The sequence below is a fragment of the Pteropus vampyrus genome, unplaced genomic scaffold (assembly GCF_000151845.1).
Source record: "Pteropus vampyrus isolate Shadow unplaced genomic scaffold, Pvam_2.0 Scaffold502, whole genome shotgun sequence".
NCBI classification, from domain to species: domain Eukaryota; kingdom Metazoa; phylum Chordata; class Mammalia; order Chiroptera; family Pteropodidae; genus Pteropus; species Pteropus vampyrus.
The window spans coordinates 904,045-926,052 of record NW_011889283.1 but is presented as its reverse complement, the minus strand read 5'-3'; the positions used below and the strand labels follow the sequence as shown (position 1 = coordinate 926,052).

At 35.8% G+C, this 22,008-nt stretch overlaps 2 protein-coding genes and 1 pseudogene across 2 annotated transcripts; 1 reads left to right on the top strand and 2 right to left on the bottom strand.

The window, feature by feature from the left end:
* Positions 1-2,746: 2,746 nt before the first annotated feature.
* LOC105307489 (olfactory receptor 10G7-like) lies at positions 2,747-3,691 on the bottom strand. The gene has a single exon (XM_011383010.1). It carries the CDS (start codon positions 3,689-3,691, stop codon positions 2,747-2,749), a length of 945 nt encoding a protein of 314 aa, XP_011381312.1.
* A 5,521-nt stretch (positions 3,692-9,212) lies between these two features.
* LOC111732880 lies at positions 9,213-9,331 on the bottom strand (annotated as a pseudogene).
* Positions 9,332-14,299: 4,968 nt separating this feature from the next.
* LOC105307488 (olfactory receptor 10G6-like) lies at positions 14,300-18,425 on the top strand. Its single transcript, XM_011383008.2, is given in 3 exon segments — positions 14,300-14,363; positions 17,427-18,370; positions 18,372-18,425. Coding segments are annotated over 3 exon segments (1,062 nt in total).
* Positions 18,426-22,008: the final 3,583 nt, after the last annotated feature.

Sequence of the window (22,008 nt, the reverse complement as noted above, 5' to 3'; positions counted from 1 at the left end):
GGTACCTTTTGTTGGGCCCATCATAGCATATAAGGGACAAATATTGAAGAGGAAGACAAGTTTTATTTTAGAAACACAAATTTTAGTGTAATAGTTTTATTTCCAAGTGGAGGTGTCTAGCAAACTAAAATTATTAGAAACTTGAATAAAGAGAACAGGAACTATATAGATAGACAGAGAAGGAATTTGTTTAGGAATGACATATAATATTTCTTGTAGAACAGAAGTTGTATCTCTCAAAAGGTAAACATTTATGGAAATCAAAAGAGTCTGTAGAAGGAAGAACATTCTAAAAATATCAGGTCAAGATTTATGTAGATTGATTACTACGGAGCTAAGACATGTTTTTCCTTGAAGAATCCACAGCTTAATGTGGAGCACATAAGTAAACAGATCGGATGATATAGGGCGATGAAGCATTTGAAATTTAAATCAAATAGAAGTAGAGTAAGAAAGGTGTTTTCATATTCTGTGAGGGGGAAAATATAGTTTAAAAAATTCTACCTTTGATATATAAATACATATAAATATACAAAACTCTGTGCTTTTTTATTTCAATGCTTATTGATGTTTATGGATATTTACCTGCTCCCCAAAACATGGAAAGTTCCCGAAATGAGTGATAGCAAGGTAGGATAGAGTTTAGCACTATGGACTTTGGTGCCACATAGTCTGGGGTTTAACCTTGAACATATCCCTTACTAACTGTGAATTTAAATAAGTAATTTAACCTTCCTCAGTTTTCCATATAATAATACTATCTATTATATAAGGCTCTTGTAATGATTAACTGAGATAAATTCTTATAGAGTGTCTAGTATTGCCCAAGCTCAATAATGTTTAGTGTTTGGCCTGTGAACTATTCCAGAATAATTTAATTCAGTATGATTATAATGTTTCATGTATTTTATTACAAATTCCTTGAAAATGCGTAAACACAGGAACATCAAATTTATTGAAACAGTAAATTAATCAGAATGACTTAATGTAATTAACATCATATTGACATTGTCAATATGATGTTAATTACAACAGTAATTTATTATCAGTGATCTAAAGAAAAATACATTTATATATCTTTAAAAGTACTATATCAATGGCTAGGAAATCATGAAATAATTTGTAAAGAGAATGATTCTGAGAATCAGCCTATCTGGCTGGTGACTGGCCCCAGGTTTGAATTTTAAACTTTTAATTAAGACTTTATTATGAATCAGTATCACTCAGAGAAATTTTACTTCTATTAACTCATTTAATCCTCATAACACTATTTTGAGAGGGAGTCTTTTACAGATGGGAAATTGAGGTACAGAGCACAAAATTATTTCTAAACATATTTGAGTCTGTGTTTTTATTTGTTTGTATGCAATTCCACCACATCATCCATTACATGTGGATGCCCACAAGTATGAGCTACATAGCAAAGCATTAGGTTTGTTAATTTGTTTTAGGCTATTTTGTCTTTACCAGACCTTATTTTTCTAATTTGTAAAATAAATACATTGAAATCCTATGATAACAAGTTACTTAATTATATTTTAATATATTTTACTTTCTAAATAAGAAATGCCACTGGATCCAGCTTGCAATGTGGTGTGTTCCTATCCCAGAATGGGTTTTTGTTGGTGTAGCTGAATTTCTAAGACTCTAAGATGTTGAGAGAAGGGGCTAATCAGGCAGCAGGACCAGTAACCACCATCTGTAATAAAAGAACCCAGAATAGCACGGTTCTGTATTACGTATGGGCATTTGGTCAGGTAGCACAGAAATAGAAAGTCAGAATATGAGATGGAGATTGGCAATGTCTATGGTTAATTTTGTCCTGATCTGACTCATAAAACCTGAGAAACTACAGGACTCTCACAAGATGATGATTGTTCTCAGTTTCTGAAAGAAGCATGTCAGTGCCACCACTTGTCCTGACAGACCTACCAAGAAAGATAACAAGCCAATATGGGAGCAATAAACAGGGTCAAGTTGTGTTAGGGAAAAGGAGTAGTCACCTTGGAACACACACACACACACCCACACACCCACACACACACCCACACCCACGTGCACGCAAAACCACTAAAAGAATTGAGAAGGCAGTTGTACAGAAGCAAACACAAGTGAGTAACCATGAATATTTTTTGCTCTCCTTGAACAGTATCCCCATCTTTATAAATTTCTAAGTATGTGCTTAAGACATTAAGAACTAAACTAAAAGCATATTATCAACCTAGCTATATGAATAAATCAACTCTCTTACCTGAGATTCAATTAGAATATTTATTTTTTAAAAGGCAAAAACAATATTTTATGTCAATTATAACTCAATAAAACAGGAAAAATGAAAAATAAGCTTATTACAGATGAACAAGTTGTTAGATCAATATTTAAGTATGTTCATCATTATATAAAAATTTGGGATGCTTTAGATTCTTCAGAAAAATCTGTGAAATAAATACTCCTGAGTAGGTGGTTTTGTATAACATTTTATACTGAGAACTATAAACGTGATAAATTTTATGTTGATGACTATATTAGCATTTTTTAAATATCAATTTTTATACTAGATTTTCTATACTAAATTTTTGTATAGTTATCTGTATTTTATATGTCAAAAGTAGTATTTTTTAAACTACCTTTTCCCCTCATGGAATATGAAAAGTACCTTAACTACTCTACGTCTACCTGACTTATATTTTAAATGCTTCATCACACTGTACCATCTCATTTGTTTTTTAAAATGAGCAAATCTACATCATAGCATCGATTTGCTCTGAGAAAATATTACTTTGTATTTAAGCTTCAACAAAGCTTTCTTCACTTCCTTGTTCCTCAGGGTATACACCACAGGGTTTAGAAGGGGGGTCAGCACCGTGTAGAAAACTGCCACAACCTCATCCACAGCATCCTTGGAACCCAGCCTCAGGTAAGTGAAAATAGCAGGGCCAAAGAAACAAAGGACGACAATGCAGTGGGAGGCACAGGTCTGAAAGGCTCTGTGTCTCCCCTCTGAGTTGCGGATCTTCAAGATGGAACAGACGATGGACACATAGGACAGCACTATCAGGAGAAAGCAGCCCGAGCCTACTATGCCAATGTTGACGAAGATCACCATCTCATTAACAGAAGTGCCTGCACAGGCCAGTTTGAGAATGGGCGGTGCATCGCAGAAGTAATGCTGGATCTGGCTGGGCCCACAGTAGGGCAAACAGAATGTCAATGAAGTCTGGACAGCAGAGTGCAGAGAGCCACTGAGCCACGTGCTTGTGGCCAAGAGGGCACACGTTCGCCCACGCATCATGCTGGAGTACCGGAGTGGGTAACTGATGGCCAGGTAGCGGTCATAGGACATGACTGTGTAGAGGAAACACTCGGTGCTCCCCAGGAAGTGGAAAGAGTAGAGCTGAGCCACACAACCATGAAAGGAGATAGTTCTGCCTCCTGGGGAGGCCAAGGTCATCAGCATTTTGGGCACAGTGACCGTGGAGAACCACATGTCAATGAAAGACAGGTTGGTCAGGAAGTAGTACATGGGCGTGTGGAGGTGGCTATTCACCATAATCACCAGCAAGATGACTAGGTTCCCCACCACTGTGAGTACATAGATCACTAAGAAGATTCCAAAGAGGGGGATGTCTAGCACTGGTGCATGAGGAAGGCCCATGAGGAGGAACGTTGTCACGTGGCTTGCGTTTGTCATTTCTCCATACTTTTGGTCTCTCTTCCTACAGAAATGTAAAGAGCACCCAGCATTTTACTGAGAACTGAGAACCCATTCTCCATGTGGTAACTGCATCATCATGGTAGATAATTCTAGAGTTATACTTGGTTTTTCTTATTACAAACTTTCCTAGTAAAAATGATAGAATGATAACACCATCTCTTTTGCTCTCTGACACACACACACACACACACACACACACACACACACAATAGAGGCACACATAAATATATGCAAAAGGAAGTAGGAGAAATCCATTGCATTTGTTTCTACTGGTGTATCATAAATTACCACAAATTTAGCATCATAGAGCAATTCAAATTTACTATTTCACAGTTTTTTGAGTCAGGTTAGCTGGGTCCTCTGCTCAAGGTCTCACTGAGTTGAAATCAAGTCTGCAATTTCATCTGAGACTGTAATCTTATCTGAGGCGTGGGATACCAAGTTATTGAGGTTGTTGGCAAAATTTAGTTTCTTGCAGCTTTAGGACTGAGGTCCCTGTTTTCTTACCGGCTGTTGGCAGGGATCATCACCCTCAAGTCCTAGGCACCTGACCATCCATACCAAGTAAACATGGCAGTTTATTTTTTCAAAGCCAACAGGAAAATCTCTCTCCAGTTTTATGTGACAAAATGTAAAACAGAATCTAATCAAGACAGTGACATCCCATCATGTTCACAGGTCCCACCCACACTCAAGGGGAGGTGATTTAACAGGGAGTGTACACCAGGGAATGGGAATCTTGGGGGCTATTTAGAATTTGGAATTCTATTTTCTCTCCAGAGTTCATGAGAAATTTAAAAAATCAAGGATTTAATCATTGGTTGTACTAGAGAAACAAGGATCTCTGTTCTTAGCCAAGACAAAATGTATCATATCTCCAGACAATGTGGCTTGAGCTATATGAAAGCTATATTTTTCAAAAAAGACAATAAAATAATATTTTATTCTTTTACTCAAAAATGGAACAAATATATCTCTGAAACTTCTACTGCACAAGTGAGATCTCATCACCAGAATATTGTCATATTTAAATTAAATGAACTATGAAAATTTTTATCAGGTGATTTGCAAGGTAGCCTGAGAGTTAAGGCAGGAGTATCAATAACAGGTGTCAGTGTTTGATGTTTTTTCCATGCTGTAGCTACTTAGTCCCTATTTGTAGACCCTTAATTACTAATTGTGTATGTGTGTATATGTGTGTATGTATATATATGAATTTTATGTATATATGAAATTCATATATGTATATGAATTTCTCAATATATATTCTGCCACAAAGCACGTAATCACGTGCCATATTGTGGTGGGATATATCCTGAGAAATTCACTCATAGACAATTCTGTCATTGTGAGAACGTCATAGAGTGCACTTACACAAATCTAGATGATATAGCCTACTACACATGTAGGCTATATGGGGTAGCCTATTTTGCCTAAGTTGCTAAACTGATCAGCATGTTACTGTACTGAATGCTGTGGACAATTGTAACAGAATAATAAGCATTTGTGTATCTAAACATGTCTAAACATAGAAAAGTCACCATAAAAATATGCTATAAAAGATAATAAATCGTACATCTATATAGGGCACTTACCACGAACGGAGCTTGCTCTGGGTGAGTCAGTGAGTGAATGGTGGGTAAATGTGAAAGCCGAGGACATTACTGTACACTGCTGTAGACTTTAAAAACACTACACACTTACCCTACATTAAATTTATAAAATAACATAAGATTAAATCACAAGAAGAAATGATGCAATCAAGAAATATAGTAAACATGAGATGGATGAGCTTCTGCCAGCATAACATGGCATTCTATTTTACAGCAATTTTTTTATAAGTAGAGAGTACACTCTAAAATAATAATAAAAAGTATAGTATAGTAAATACATAAACCAGTAACATAGTCATTTATTTGATATGTTGCACTACCACATTATGAAAGCTACAATGTCACTAGTATATATATATATGGTGGAGGGGAGGTTGGTTAGGGACTAGACAACCAAATTTGGAAGGAAGTCTAACAATCTCTTAGTGTCTCATCTCTGAATGGAAGTTTAAGAGGGAAAGCAGGTGGAAATAATAGAATTTTACCTTTCTAAGAACTCATCTTACAGTATGTGATTAATTTTAATAATATAACTCATCTGTATTTTGTTTCCCCCAAATCTTTTGCTTTTTACATGCGATGATGAGGCACTAGTTTGCAAGTAATTACTCAAAGAATAGATATACCTGTGATTCCTTGGTGAGAAAGAGTGGTTCTTTTCTATTCAAGGACCCGAAGTAGTGCAGGAAATGGAAACTAACATAGCTAGATACATAGGAGATTAACTTGGTTTAGTGCCTCAGGGTATATGATTACTCTTGGGTCTTCAAGTTCCCTTGATGAGCAGAAAAATTACAGAAAGAGACTAATGAAGTTTTTAATATTCACAGATATATTTCCCTATGTGTTCATTATTTGAACTCTCCTGAGAAGATTTCACGTCTTTCTGGGACTAATATTTATACCTCAGAGGAAAGAAGAAGGACTCAGTTAACTTTTTCCTCACTACTGATACGGATAGATTTACAGCTCACTTAAAATTGTCTAGAATCCATAAATGGCCATCACCTGTTTGCACTCGCCATACCAGTATCACTCTTTCACCATCTTTTTAAGGTGGTTTAAAACATCTAAATTTCCCAAAATTTTTTTCTATTTAGTTTTAGAGTGGTTTTTCCTAAAGAAATATCTAAGGATACATATTTCCCAGTTATATAAGTAATAATTAGATTCTATTTCTAGCATAACTTTCATTGCTTTTACAAGCATGAGTAAACACATGACATTTCATAAGTATGTCTTATTTTGTAAATTCACTTTTCATAAACTTTATTATTTCTTTTAAGGTAATGGTCTTTTTCTTGTTGATATGTCTGAACTTTTACAAATTAAGAATACTAATTCAAGTTACTAATATCAACATCTATTGCTAGCTTAAATAAAGGGAAAAGCTTCATTTTACATATCATTGGCATAAGTGTATATAGTTAGAGCACCTTTTGGGGAAAGCAATACAACAACAGTTACTGAATTTTTTTTAAAAAATACATATATACATACTCCTGAATCCAGTAATTCCACTCTAGGAATCTATCTGATGAAAATAAAAGCACCAATATACAAGTATATTTATTCAAACATGTGTGCTGATACATTGTTTATAGTGGGATAACAAATGACAACTAAATGAATATTCCTAAAGAATGGTTGAATTAGTCATGGTACTGCTATATTGTGAACTATAAAGCAACTATTTAAAAGATTGAATTATAAATAGACCAGTTAGCTTTGAGTAGTTTTCATGAGATATTTTCAGTAGGGGGGAGGGCATAATGCACAGAAATGCGGTTAGCATTGTGCCAATTTTGTAAAGCAAACAATAGCAATTGTATATTATAGGAGCATAAAGAAAGGAGCAGAAGGAAGTAAATGAGGTTATTAATTTTGGTTTGAGAGGTAGTGGTGGTGATTAAAAACTGACACAAAATTTAAAAAGATGAAAATAGTAATATAGCATATTATAACATAGCATGATATAATCTAATAACTTTAAAAATATATGCATTATTGTATGCATAAAGGAACCAAAAAATAAAAGAATGAGACATCAATCTACTGACCTCTAGGGATGTTCACAGTATATGTTTTCAGTAAAAAAAGCGAGTTAAGTAAAAATTTATATTTCAGTTAAAACATACCTCCTGCACATACACACAATACAGAAGAGCCAAAGAGTCAGATTTGTGAAAGGAACAGGAAACATAAGGGCCAGGCAGAATTAATGTAAAATAATGCCTAATAAATATCTATGTTTCCATGGAATTCCACAGAGGGCTTATCATCACCATAGGCATAAACCCTTTAAGGCACTACCACCATGCTGTCAGCACTGCTAGGACTGTCATTATCATCAGAATCTGTTTTTTCTTGTATGTGCCGTTTATTGATGCATGCTTCTGATCCAAAGTCTAAGTTAATATATCTTATTGGTCAAGCGTAGATCCCATGCCCCTATTCCATATTTGCTAGAGTAAATGGGAAAGTATCAGATATTTCAGTTTCTACAGCAAGAGGCAGTTTCACTTATAGGAAGTGAGTTTAAAAGACATATGGCCAAATTTTATGAATAAATAAATACACCAATAAAGATCCATGACAGTCTACCTCATTCTCCACATACCATTTGTATACATCCTTCCCTTCATTCACACATACACTATGTCATCATGTAATACAATGAACTTTATTCCTCATGTCACTTCCTTTACAGAGAGAGCCATTTTAATATGTTACCATTTATTTTATCCAGATACAAATTTGAAATCTCTTGAGTGATTTCAATTGCATCTCTGGTTCTGAGGTAATTCTAACTCAATATCATGTAACCTATAGACAAAATAGCAAAGTTACCGTGAACACCTTATTTATAATAATGATAGTATGAGTAATGGGGAGAAAATTAAAACATGAAAATACCTATATGCCAAAGCAATGTAGAAAATGCACATAGAAGGTACAATACCTATTTTGCAAGTGATTGTGAGGTAATAACTAACATTAATGACTTCTGTCTTCTTCAACACATCTTCTCATCAGGAAACTCAGCATGTCAATGTTGCCAAAGTGAATCAAACCATTATTTCTGCAAGACACGAGCATATTTTTATCTTACTAACTTAGGTTGCAGTAATTTTATTATTAATTTTTACCTCTGAATATAGTTACATACAGAGGCATCCCGTGGAATTACCTGGGTTCACTGTCTGGGTAGAAAGAGAGTAAAGTAGCCAAATTATTTTCTTATGTGATACTACAAATATCTTGTTCAGTGGAAGGATAAAAGCCAGTAATTCTACAATTTTGTGTTGTATGACAGGCCAGGTATTTCTGATCATTTGGTGTGTCAAGAAAATGAAACTTTGAAGAACCCCTCCATGTGAAAATAGGATTGCCATGGGGAGTCATGTCCTTCCTTCTATATCAAAGGATCTATATGATATAGATCCTTTGAACTACTTATTTGGTGCTTTTTGAACTGCTTATTTGGTGCTTTGGGAGTAAAATTAAATAAAAGAAACTTCAGTACAATACAAGCTGATGTTCTTGAACATTATCAAAAATGGACCAGATTTTGGGGACCAGCCCAAATCACCCCAAGGTAAGTAGATTACCAGAAATGTCACAAAGGTGACAGTTTATTTATTTCCAATGACTTTTCTCTCACAATATGGTACACATATAAATTTGCAAGTCATATATTTTTCCTCTGGCATCCTCTTCTCTCTCTGTGAGAGATAACTAACCTGAAATTTCTGTTAACCCTTCCCTTGATTTTCTTTTATGGGTTTACCAACTATGTCTTCATTCCTATTTTGAACTTATATACATGGACTCATACAGCATCATTCTTACCTAAAATTTATGTTTTTTGTTTGTTTGTTTTATGCCTACAGCACCCAGTCGTCCTAGGTGGTCTCCCATCCAAATACTGGCCAGGTCCGACTCTGCTTAGATTCCAAGATCAGACAGGATTGGGCTCGTTCAGAGTGGCATGGCTGTAGGCTAAAGTTTATGTTTTTAAAAAGCATTGATTTTAATGGCTATAGTTTATTCATCTTTTTAAACCTCTATGGTATCTATTATATGAATAAAACACATTTTTATTTCTTCTCTATCTTCTTTCACACTGTTCAAAATAAGAATGAAGACATAGTTGGTAAACTTATCAAAGAAAATCAAGGGAAGGGTTAACAGCAATTTCAGGATAGTTATTTTCTCTCACAGGGAGAGAAGAAGATGCCATAGGAAAAAAGCACAAAGAATGCTGCAGTGGTTTTTTATAACATTTTATTCTTAAATTGGATCATGGTTACATTTTTTTTTTAATATTATTGTATATATGTATGCATGTATGTGTTTTGTCTATTAAAATTTTTATGTACAACAGTTTGCATTTGGAAACTTTTACAAATTAAAGGCCTTTATAAGTTGGAGATCACTGTGCTAATGACTGTACTGAATTATCCTAATAAAACCACATCTAGATCAGGAGCTATGATATTAGTCACTATTTTATCAAACCTACAATTCTCTGTCATTCTGCACCCATCATACTGCAGATTTAAATGGGAATGTGGTAGAAATTTCCATCATAAATCTTTCAAAATTTTTTATAGTAGTATTAATCTCTATGAGCCTCCCCAAAGACACAAACATTTTTGTGACTCTTTTGTTGGAAGTGTGGAGATCCATGATTTTCACATAGCCCTTCTATCAAAACAGTCCCTACTAACTCCTGGGTCAGGAAACCAATGTTGAAATTCTCTCAGTTGCTGAGAACATCAATTCCAACTCCACACTCATGACAGAGGAAATAACTGCAGGGTAATTTGACATTCTGCTAAGGTAGACTTGATTCAGAGCTCCATTTATCACCTGAAAAAGCCAGAGTTCAATAAATTAAAAATGGTCTGGATATTTTCCTTGACTAGTTTCTCCATGGTAGGAATACAGGAGTCAGATTTGTGAAAGGAACAGGAAACATGAGGGCCAGGCAGAAGTTAAGAAGTTAGGGAACACCTGGCCTTTCTTTCTCTAAAGTGGCTCTGAATCAGTGAACTGACTCAACAAGGAATTAATTAAGGGCAAGGGCATCCATGGTGGCTCAGTTTAGCATCGACTTATGAAATATGATAGAATGTTGTTATATTAATCAGGAAGGAAGGACTTTTTGGTTTGGCAAAATTCTTTGCTGATTTAGCAAACTACATTGTTCTGACTCTGATAATTTTTCCCAGCTCTCATCCGGTAGTTAAGGCCCAATATTTATAATCTTTAAAACATTGTAAGAATTAAAAACTCATTTAAACTACATCAATTCCAACCAATATCCTTGGCTCCTTATGGTGTCCTTTCTAAATTCCTATTGACTTGGTAAAGGGAATAAATAACTGGCCCTTTCAGGGGAAATGATTTGCACATGAGTGGGCAGGTCTCACATTTACAATAAACCTACTTCCATATCTCCAGTTTCCCAAGTTATTAGATTCCTTTCCTAAATCTTTATTTAGCGTAAGCCACTACTGAGTCCAAGTATCAGTCAACTAATCAGTAGGTAAACACTGTAAGGCTACTATTTGACCAGCTAGCACATTGAGTGAAAAAATTCTGAAAAGCACGTACTGAATATTTAGCCAAATCTTTAATGACATTCTTTTTTCTTTGGTCGAACTCTTTTGGAATTCATTTTCATCTGACTAAAACTAATGTGGGGAGGATGGTGGACTGTGGACTGAAGAAAGAGGAAAGATGCTTAAGGTGTGTAACTGAGGAAAACTACTTTCCTCTTTAAAGGATAGGCCTTCTGGATCTCCAAGCAAGGCAAGAACAGCCTCATCAGGCTGGGCAGAGAGATCAATTTTTCTGAAGATAGTATAGGGTTAACTTAGAACATAGCCCCTCCACATACTCAGAAAACTGATAGTTGCCTGGCCAGCAGCCAAAAAAAAAGGCAGTATACAAAGAACTTTCAGCAGTGCCTATCCCAAGGATGTTTTCTGCTGCTCCCATGGAGGTTATCTGCTCCTTAACCAAGCAGTACATGTTGCTCCCACCCATATGAGAAGGCAGCTGTTCCCTCAATGAAATAACCCCTCCCTCTGCTTGTGGGGATAAACATTTCTGCTTGCTCTTGGTCAGCAGCAGTTTTTCTCCTGTAGCTCTGGCCAGCCACTGCTGAAGCTATCCTGCCTCATTGAGTAATAAAGGGTATTTCTCATCCCTCTGGTCCTCCTGCTGGTTTTTCTGGAATATCCAAACCCAGGTGCAAGTTCCAGGCCTGGGGCTCCTGCATTACAGGGAAATTCAGTGTAGAATTTGGGATTCAGGCACAGCATCATCTAAATCCTGCCACTAGTCTCTATTCCATTTCTTAGAGATCTTTTTTTTTCTTTTAATAATTCCCTAAATTTAAATGAGAGTACTAGGAAAATAAGTTTAACTGATGTTATAATTAATAATCCACATTCAAAATATGTATTTTTTTTTGCTATTTCAGCCCTGTTGCCACAACAAAATAAGACATTATTTTATCACAGTCATAGAAAGTCCCTAGACTTTACTATTTTCTTTATTTGAAAATCTGCAGATTTCAGATTCTCAGGCACTCCCTGTAGATTGTTACTTGCATTAGAAATTACCATCCCCTTTCCAATGAACTTTCATGGCCCCATCTACAAAGAAAATCAAATGGAAAGCAAAAGGAGGTCTAGAGTGAAAAAACCTCTTGGACTCCCTAATATTGATAAAATGTTTTCCCTAGCTTTCCAAGGCCAAAGATCCACATGGTAATTTAGAGCTAAAGCCTCAGTTTGTAATCAAGTATTCCTTTGCCTCGTATTATTCTATGTAAATATATTTTCCCACCAGGGATGTCACAGAACTGGCAAGCCTACTGTGACAGAAAAAAATAGATATGTGGAGTCTTAAGTTCCTTCTATCTCTCTTTCTGCATGTAGAATGATCTCTTAGCAAAACTCTAAATCTGACTTAAATTCAGTATCATGAAGAAGTATAGAAAAACTAGGAAATTATGTCCATGTAATAGGGAAATGTACTAATAAATACAAACTGAAATAGTTGATGCTGACTTTATATGATTCATTAAGTGGAGAGTGGCTCATTCGAAAAAATAGACCCAGTGCAATGTTGTGACTCACAATACATTACTTAAAAATTGTACACCAACAATAGTTCAAGTAAATACCTAAATAATTAAAACATATTACAAGACGAAAAGTATTTTATTAAATATTTATTAATCTATAATTTGCCTGGCACTATTTCAGAACTATAGTTTCCTCTATTCTCATAGTTAGATGATTCCATAGCATATGTCTATAAACTCGTATGAAATTTTATCCACTACCTAAGCAGTATGACCTTTCACTTTTGGAAAAGTCTTTATTCTCTTTAGAACCTAGTTTTTTCAAGTGTAAAATGGGGATGTACTCTAATTCATTTCCCTAAAGGGCATTCCATCTCTAATCTAAGTGTGTTTGACTTTTAAGAATTGCCAACTTTGTCATACTAATGTAGGAGGAGGCAAGAGAATTAAAAATGTTCAATTAAGCTACATTCAGAGATTGCAATATGCTGATCGTCCTGCAGCCAGGCCAGGAGGACATCTGTAGAAAAAAGGAAGATTTCTACTGGGATTGTTAACAACCCATTTTCCCATACCTATGAAGGGAAAACAAGAAAAACAAGAGTCTTTAAATGGCTACTCCCCACAAAATAAAATCATTCATTCCCTATGGCTAAAACCAAGGGGGAACCTATGGATTAAAGACTGGGAACTGCCAGCAGGCCTTTCACTCTACATATTCTTACCCTTTCATGCCTACATACTCTTGCTCTTCCCCTTCCTCACTGTATGTACATATCAAAGGAAATCGGTTAACAAAGTCTTTTAACTATAACTCACAGGAACTAAAGAATGATATATAAACTGAATTCTCCTAACACTCAGGATCCCTCTCACTGTCTCTGTCACTGTCTTTCTCTTGGTACTCTTTATTCTCTCTCTCACTGTCCTTGTCTCTTAGTCCATCTCACTCCCTACCTCTGAGAGGAGACCACACTCTTGGCTGTGGAGTGTTACACTTTTCTAATAAACTTTCCTTTTGACTCTAACTTTGGCATGTGTGTTGAATTCTTTCTACACTCTCTGCCAAAGGACTCTCTTCTTCTCTGGGCGCAGGGCTTGGTCTCCCCTCCAACTCGGGGAAATTTGTCCTGTCCTGCATCAATACTCCATCTAGCTTAGTCTCCTATTTGCATATTTAATAATCTAAACAGTCTAGCTTGAATTAGTGTTGCCTATCCTAAGGCAATGTTCTAGTAATTTACTCTTTCAATATCACTTAAAAATGTACTTTAAAAGTAATTAACATATAGTATTCATGTAAAATCATTGGCTTTAAAGTTCTTTCAAATTTTATCCCTATACCTTTATGGTATAAACAGATTAGGCAACATTATCATCAATTTATAGATAAAACTCAAGGAAATGAAAGGAGTGATTCTTTCTAACTCCTGATCAAGTATATGCTCTTAGCAGGATCCTATGCTACAGGGACACCAATAAGCAACTAAGTAAACTTCCTGGAATAGTTGTTTTGCTGTTAACAAAACCCACTGCAACTTATTTCCATGCAAGTTAATTGCCCCTGAAAGGTGAAGCAGAAATGACATTAGCCTCCTGCCCCTACCCCATGGGAACAATAGGAAGGAAGAAGCTGCTTGCCAGAAAACAAAACCCTAAAGGTCCAAGTCTAGGGACATTGCTGTCAACACTTTCTAAAAGGCTAAAAAAAAAAGGAGGGATGAGCCAGAGAAGTGTACAGAAAGAGTGCAATGACAAAATCAAGGAGTATGTCAGAAGAGAAGACCAGGGAACTTGTTAAATTCAAAAAGGGACTTCCACAGGAAACAGCAAAGACCACAAAGAAGTTAAGGCAACCAGCAGACGATGGCCTCATTGGCAGATTCACATCCAGGTAGTGGCCACCAGCAGAGAAAACTCCAGAAGGGAGGTAGAGGTGTAGTAATGGAAATTCTCCTGAGATATATATTTATCGAAAATATGTTAGAGACATTGGAAACAGAGAAGACAGTCAAGATCTCCTAATCGCATTATGCTTTACAAATAAGTTGGAGGGGAAGAAGAGTACCTTTGTAGTCTGCCCACCAAAGGAAAATTTACCTCTCAGGGTTTTATGACTCAGATGAGTTAAAGGGTCTACCTTAAGCCTAGTTCAGTTCACACGGGGTTTGAAAAGGCCAGATAAAGCTAGTATATCAGTAGTACTAAAGTCCTTTCCCCCAAGACTCTTGTGAAAACTGCTTCTTTTCTTATTACACAAATGAATATGTGATATGTTGATAATATAATGTGGTACTGACTAAATGGCATAAAGCATGTAACTGGAGCAGTTTTAGTTCTTAATGGGTAAACCAGGGGTATTTTTCTACCTTCCCAGGGAAAAGAAATGATTACTTGTGTGCAGAGAGAATAATAAATTATACAAATGAATGGTGATTTAGATATCAAGGCAGTTGGGAGACAAGAGAAAAAATATATAGTACAGAAAAAATTGGGGCTAGAAAGATGATTTTCTGTGTGTAAAAACAAAAATTTAAATGTGAATTGATATGGTTGCCCAAAAGGTTAATATTTCTTTTTTAGTAAGAATCTACACCAAAGCCTCCTCCTTATTTATTTATTTATTTATTTATTTATTCATTCATTCATTCATTCATTCATTCAATTATTTTACAAATGATAAACTGACAAACTGAGACTAGGAATTTTAAGAGATTTGTTCAAAATAGTGTAGCTAGTTAGTACTTATGAAATTCTTATGATTTCTGGAACTAGGTTATAAGATCTAACTGACTTTGGATGCAGTGCCTAGATAATGAAGACATCCAGACAAATGCATTTATTTAACGAGATTTAAGAATCTTTCTGTACAAGGTATTCTGCAACCTTGGGATGAAAAAGAAAAATGAGACAAAGTCCCTATAGAAGATCACAGTCTAATGGGGGAAATTGGGCCCACAGAGGAGTACATTGCAACATACTTAGTAAGCCCATAGAAACATGAATGAAGTAACATGGAAGCTATGAAGAAAGAGTGAACATTTGGAGGAAAGGGCAGAAAGGCTTTAATTAGGAGATCAAATGTAAATGGATCTTGAAACATTAGTAGAAAATTTTCAGGCAGTAGAGAAACAAGACCATTTCAGATTAAAGGGACTAATGCATAAAGAAACAGGAAAGAATGTTTGACTAGAACACAAATTTGGGGGACAGTACAGAGGAAGAAGATCAGGGAAGTATGCCAACACCAGATTATGAGGTTCTCTATTCCTATAGGCCACACCAATAAGTTTGGACTTGCCCTTTAGGCACTGTGGTACCAATAAATGTTATTAAAAAAAAAAAAGCCCAGAAAAATCTCAAGAATTTCTTCAGAAATTGTTTCAGAATAGATTCTCTAGCTATATGTTGAGAGATTATTTAGTTTTTATGTGGTTTAGACTCTCACTTAGGGTGACCACCTGTGTTAGTTTGCCCTGGACTTTCCTAGGTTTAACAAAAAATGTCTTATAACCCCAGAAATTGCTCAGTCCCCATAAAATCTGTTTTCACTGATAAGAGTAGTCTATGTGAAAGTGAAGAAGACTGAGAAAGAGAAGATTATGAATACCTGATGATTTATGGTGTAGGAGTAGTGGAAGTAGCCAGATGGCAGTAGCCAGCTGCAACCTTGGTTCTTTTTCCCATTAGGAGCCCTGCTGGAAATCAGATTTTATCCTATACCCTCTGAAATGTTCTGAGTGATTCTGAGTGACCCCTGAGTTTTTTGCAAGATGACATACCAGTGTGGGTGTTTGCCTCCAGTTAGTAAACAGACTATTAGAGCAAAGATTGGTGGAAGGAAGGTGTCACTAGGAAAAATATACCTCACATGACCTCGTAATGTCTGGAAGAGCTCTGGCACCCCCTTAGCCACTTCCCTGATTTTTTTCCTTTTACTGTGGCAGATGCCTGTCCCTAGTACTCCTGGGAAAAAAGGTTCTGTTATGATGCTTCAAATTCGAGGACTCAGATCTACTATTTGACAATTCAGTGGAAACTACAAATTTGCTAATAACACAGGACCACAGCACATAGTTGATGAAAAATAATAGCTAATGTTTATGTGTGCTACGGCGAATTATGTAAATTAATTTATTTAACCCTCACAAAAATCCCAGTAGGCACAATGATTGTCTCCAATTATAGAAACAGGCAAAAAAAAAAAAAAAGGTGAAATGACTTTTCCAAGGTTACCAATGAATATAAGTGGAAGAGGTAAAATTTTTAAACTTAAGACCATGCTCTTAAGATATAATATCTTACTAATTGTATGAATGGGCTGATGGATGAATGAATAGACAGATGCAGTACACTTTTCCAGAAGCAGAGAAAAGAAATAACAACAGGTGCTCCAGGGCTGAGATTTTATATAGCTTCACAATTCTGAATAATTTTAAATGGCATGTGTATTTTTAAATAGAATTTATAATAATAGATAGTTCTAGATATAACTTCCAATTTTCTGAATATTTTACTTTCAGTGTGTAGTCCAGATAGCGTGTTTAAAAAAAAATAGTCTACCCAGGTTTTTTTATAGGGTACACTTATATTAAAAAATATAACTCTAACTCTCATGTTCTTAAGAATATAAATAAATTGTAATCTAACTCTCTGATACATAGATCAGAGATCTAATTGAAGGAAAACAACAGAACAGGAATTTCTTCATATATCAATTTGGGTTTTATATACTTGTAATTTTTCCTGACGTGAAAAGCCTTGTGTATGGTCTTTCCTTTGTTCTCCTGAATTATATACACATTATCTGTTACATAGGTTTTAATCTTGGAGAGAACAATTGCTCCCTGGAATCAGGAAGAATCTTAGAATCAGGACTTAGGGGAAGCGCAGGAAGAACAGTTAAGAGCAAGATCTCTCTTTTTGAGATCTCTTTCTGAGATCCTTTCTGTCAATATTTGGGAAGGACATAGAATAAATATATTATGCCTAGAGAATTTAAAGGGCATTGAGTTTTCCCTTCTGTTACTTCTTTTTGCAGATGTGAACAGCAAGGAAATGCAAAGTGGAAACCAAATTTCTGTGTCTCGCTTCATTTTGGTGGGCCTACACTACCCACCACAGCTGGGGATTTCACTATTCCTAGCTTTCCTTGTCATCTATGCCCTCACTATCTCTGGCAATGAGCTCATCATTCTCACTGTCTTGGTGGACACCCAGCTCCACCGCCTGATGTACTGGTTCCTATGTCACCTTTCCTTCTTGGACATGACCATTTCCTCTGCCATTGTCCCCAAGATGTTAACTGACTTTCTCTTGGATAGTAAGATGATCTCTTTTGGGGGCTGTGTAATCCAATTATTTTCTTTCCATTTTCTGGGCTGCACTGAATGCTTCCTTTACACACTCATGGCTTATGACTATTTCCTGGCCATTTGTAAGCCTTTACATTATGCTACCATCATGACCCGTAGAGTTTGTAACTTCCTGGCTTTTGGTACCTGGCTGAGAGGCACCCTGCACTCACTTTTCCAAACAAGCTTCATGTTCCGGCTGCCCTTCTATGGTCCAAACCACACAGATTACTTATTTTGTGACATCCCTGCAATGCTGTGTCTAGCTTGTGCTGACACCACCATCAACAAACTGGTCATCTTTGTAGACATTGGCTTCCTGGCCCTCACCTGCTTTATGCTTATCCTCACTTCCTATGGCTACATAGTGGCTGCCATCCTGTGGATACGGTCTGCTGAGGGGCGCCGCAATACCTTCTCCACTTGTGCTGCCCACCTCATTGTTATTATTTACTGTGTGCCCTTAGCCTTCATTTGCCTTCATCTTGGCTCACAGGAACCTCTGGATGAGGTGGTAGCTATCTTCTACACTGTCATCACTCCTTTGCTTAACCCCATCATCTACACACTCCACAACAAAGAAAATGAAGGCAGCATTATGGAAGCTGAGAGGTTGCAAGATTTTGCAGCCTCTGTGACTCCACAATCGTAGACATACAGTAGATAATAAAATTAAGACACCAGATGAGACACCAGGTAATTAGGGAAATTTCTTTAATTTAAAGAAACAGAAAGAATGAATTATATAGAGAGTAGGGTATTCTTAGGTACAGAGGTGAGAACATTAGAAAGTTCCACATAGTACTTGCTTTCAAAAACAATTTTCCATATTTCTATCTTCAATATCAGTGATATCAGAGCAACTCAGCAAGGATGAAACCTTACAAGAAAGAGCCAAGACAAGTAAAAATCTACATGAAAGCTCTGTTTCTCTATGACATCCACCTATATGTTTATTACTGTTTCTAATACCTGTGTTAATACCCATGTAGCTTTACAATTTTGTTTATTTATTTTCATTTATTTATTTTTTATGGTGACATTGATTAATGAAATCCAGAAAGTTTCAAGTGTACAATTCAACAGTCATATATATTTTGCATTGTATATTCACTGCCCATAGTTAAGATTTCTTTCTGTCACCACATAGTTGACCCTTTTTACCCAATCTGCCTCCTTATCCCCGCTACCCTCTGGTAACCACTAGTCCATTGTCCATGTCCGTGAGTCTCTGTTTATCATGTTTGTTTGTTGCTTTTAGGTTTATATCCCACATATAAGTAATATCATGAGGTTTTTAACTTCTTCTGTCTGGCTTATTTCGCTTAGCATGATTATCTCATGGTCCATCCATGTTATGGCAAATGGCAGTATTTCATCTCTTCTTATAGCTGAGTAATATTCCATTGTATATATGTACCACAGCTTCATTATCCAATCATCTATTGTAGGACACTTCCGTTGCTTCCATGTCCTGGGCATGGTGAATAATGCCGCCAATAACATGGGTGTGCAAATATCTTCTCAGGTGGATATATATTTTCAAGTCTTTGGGATAAATACCCAGTAGAGGGATTGCTGGATCATATGGTAGATCAATTCTTAGTTTCTTGAGGAACTTCCATACTGTTTTCCATAGTGGCTGTATCAATTTGCAGTCCCACCAGCAGTGTACGAGGGTTCCTTTTTCTGTGCATCCTCTCCAACATTTGTTATTACTTGTCCTGTTGATTATAGCTATTCTAACAAGTGTGAGATGGTATCTTATTGTAGTTTTGATTTGCATTTCCCTAATAGCTAGCAATGTTGAACATCTTTTCAGACGTTTGTTGGCCACTCGTATGTCCTCTATGGAGAAATGTCTGTTCAGGTCCTCTGCACATTTTTGATTTGGATCATTTGGGATTTTTTTGTTGTTATTGAGTTGTGTAAGTTCTTTGTATATTTTGGATGTTAGGCCCTTATCGGAGGCGTTGCTTGCTAATGTATTTTCCCATTCAGATGGTTGTCTCTTTACTTTGTTGGTGGTTATATTTGTTGTGTGGAAGCTTTTTAGTTCTATATAGTCCCAATCATTTATTTTAGCTTTTACTTCCCTTGCCTTTGAGGTCAAATTCATAAAATCCTCTTTAAGTATAGGGTCCTTGAGTTAAGTTTCTATGTTTTCTTCTATGAAATTGATTGTTTCAGGTCTTATATTCAGGTCCTTAATCTATTTTGAGTTAATTTTGGTGTGTGGTGACAGCATAGTTTTATTGTTTTGCAGTTGACTTTATATAGGTCCTTCACATGTTTTGTTAAATTTATGTCTAGGTATTTATTCTTTTTGTTGCAATTCCAGTTTTCCCAACACCATTTATTGAAGAGGCTTTCCTTTCTTTACTGTATGTTTCTGGCTTTTCTGTCAAAAATTATATGCCAATATAAACATGGGTTTACTTCTGGACTCTTGATTCTCTTCCAGTGGTCCATATCTGTTTTTCTGCCAATGCCATGCTGTTTTGATTATTGTTGCTCTGTAGTTTAATTTAAAGTTGGGCAGAGTGAAACCTCTAGCCTCGTTCTTTCTCCTCAGGATGGCTTTGATGATTCGAGGTCTTCTGTGCTTCCATACAAATCTGATGATTTTTTGTTCTATTTCTTTAACAATTGGAGATGGGACTTTGATAGGAATTGCATTAAATCTGTATAATGCTTTAGGTAATAAGGTCAGTTTTAACTCTGTTAATTCTGCCAATCCAAGAACACAAAATATCTTTTCATTTCTTTGTATCTTATTCATTTGCTTTTAATAGGATCTTATAGTTTTCATTATATAGGTCCTTCACATGTTTTGTTAAATTTATTTCTAGGTATTTATTCTTTTCGTTGTAATTGCAGAGGGAATTACTTTTTCCATTTCTTATTCTGACAATTCACTATTAGAGTATAGGAACACTATGGATTTTCAAACATTGATTTTGTATCCAGAAACTTTACTGTATTTGCTTATTGTTTCTAGTAGAGTTCGTGTAGAGTCTTTAGGGTTTTCTATATAGAGAATCATGTCATCTGCAAATAGTGACAGTTTGACTTTATTTCTTATTTCAATGCCTTCTATATCTTTCTCTTGCCTAATTGCACTCATTAGGACCTCCAATATTATATTGAATAACAGTGGTGATAGTGGCCAGCCTTACCTTGTTTCTGATCTTAGAGGAAAGGTTTTTAATTTTTCGCCATTAAGTATAATGTTGCCTGAGGGTTTGCCATACATGGCCTTCATTATGTTAAGGTACTTTCCTTCTATACCAATTTTGTTAAGTGTTTTGATCATAAATGGATGCTGTATCTTGTCAAAGGCTTTTTCTGCATCTATTGATATAATCATATGATTCTTATTTTTTAATTTGTTTATATGGTGTATCACATTAATCAATTTGCATATGTTGAAACATCCCTGTGCCGCTGCAATGAAGCCCACTTGATCATGGTGTATAATCTTTTTGTTGCTGTATTCGGTTCGCTAGTATCTTATTTAGGATTTTTGCATCTGTGTTCATGAGAGATATTGGTCTGCAGTTTTCTTTTTTTCTGTTACCTTTATCAAGTTTTGGTAGCAGGGTAATAGTGGGCCAATAGAATGAGTTAAGAAATAGTGTCTCCTCTTCAATTTTTTGGAAGAATTTGAGGAGAAAAGATATTAAATCTTCTTTGAATGTTTGGAAAAATTCACTGGTGCAGCCATCTTGTCTTAGGGTTTTCCTTTATAGGATACCATCTTCTTTTCCCTAACTACCCTGAGTATTCTTTGTCTTTTATTTTTGATAATTTTAATGTAATTTGTCTTGGAGAAGGTCTTTTTTGGGTTGAGATAATTGGGTGTTCTGTTGACTTCTTGAATTCCAGTCTCCAGTTCATTCCCTAGATTTGAGAAATTCTCTTCAACTATTTGTCTGAAAATGCTTTCTGATCCCTGCTCCTTTTCCTCACCTTTAAGAAAGCCCATTATTCTTATGTTTCTTTTCCTGATGATATTATCTAGTTCTTGTATTTCTTTTCATTATTTCTCATTCTTCCGTTTCTCTCTTCTTCCTTCTGATTTATTTCTAGATTTCTGTCTTCGATATCACTGATCCTTTCCTCCATTTGGTCAACTCTATTTCTCAAGCTTGCTATTTCATTCTTCATCTCTTTTAGTGTGTTCTTCATATCCAGAAGTTTTATTTGGTTCTTTTTGAG

What these genes read in the sequence shown, in the direction of transcription:
- LOC105307489 (XM_011383010.1), bottom strand. Translation starts at nt 3,691, where the DNA reads ATGACAAACGCAAGCCACGTGACAACGTTCCTCCTCATGGGCCTTCCT.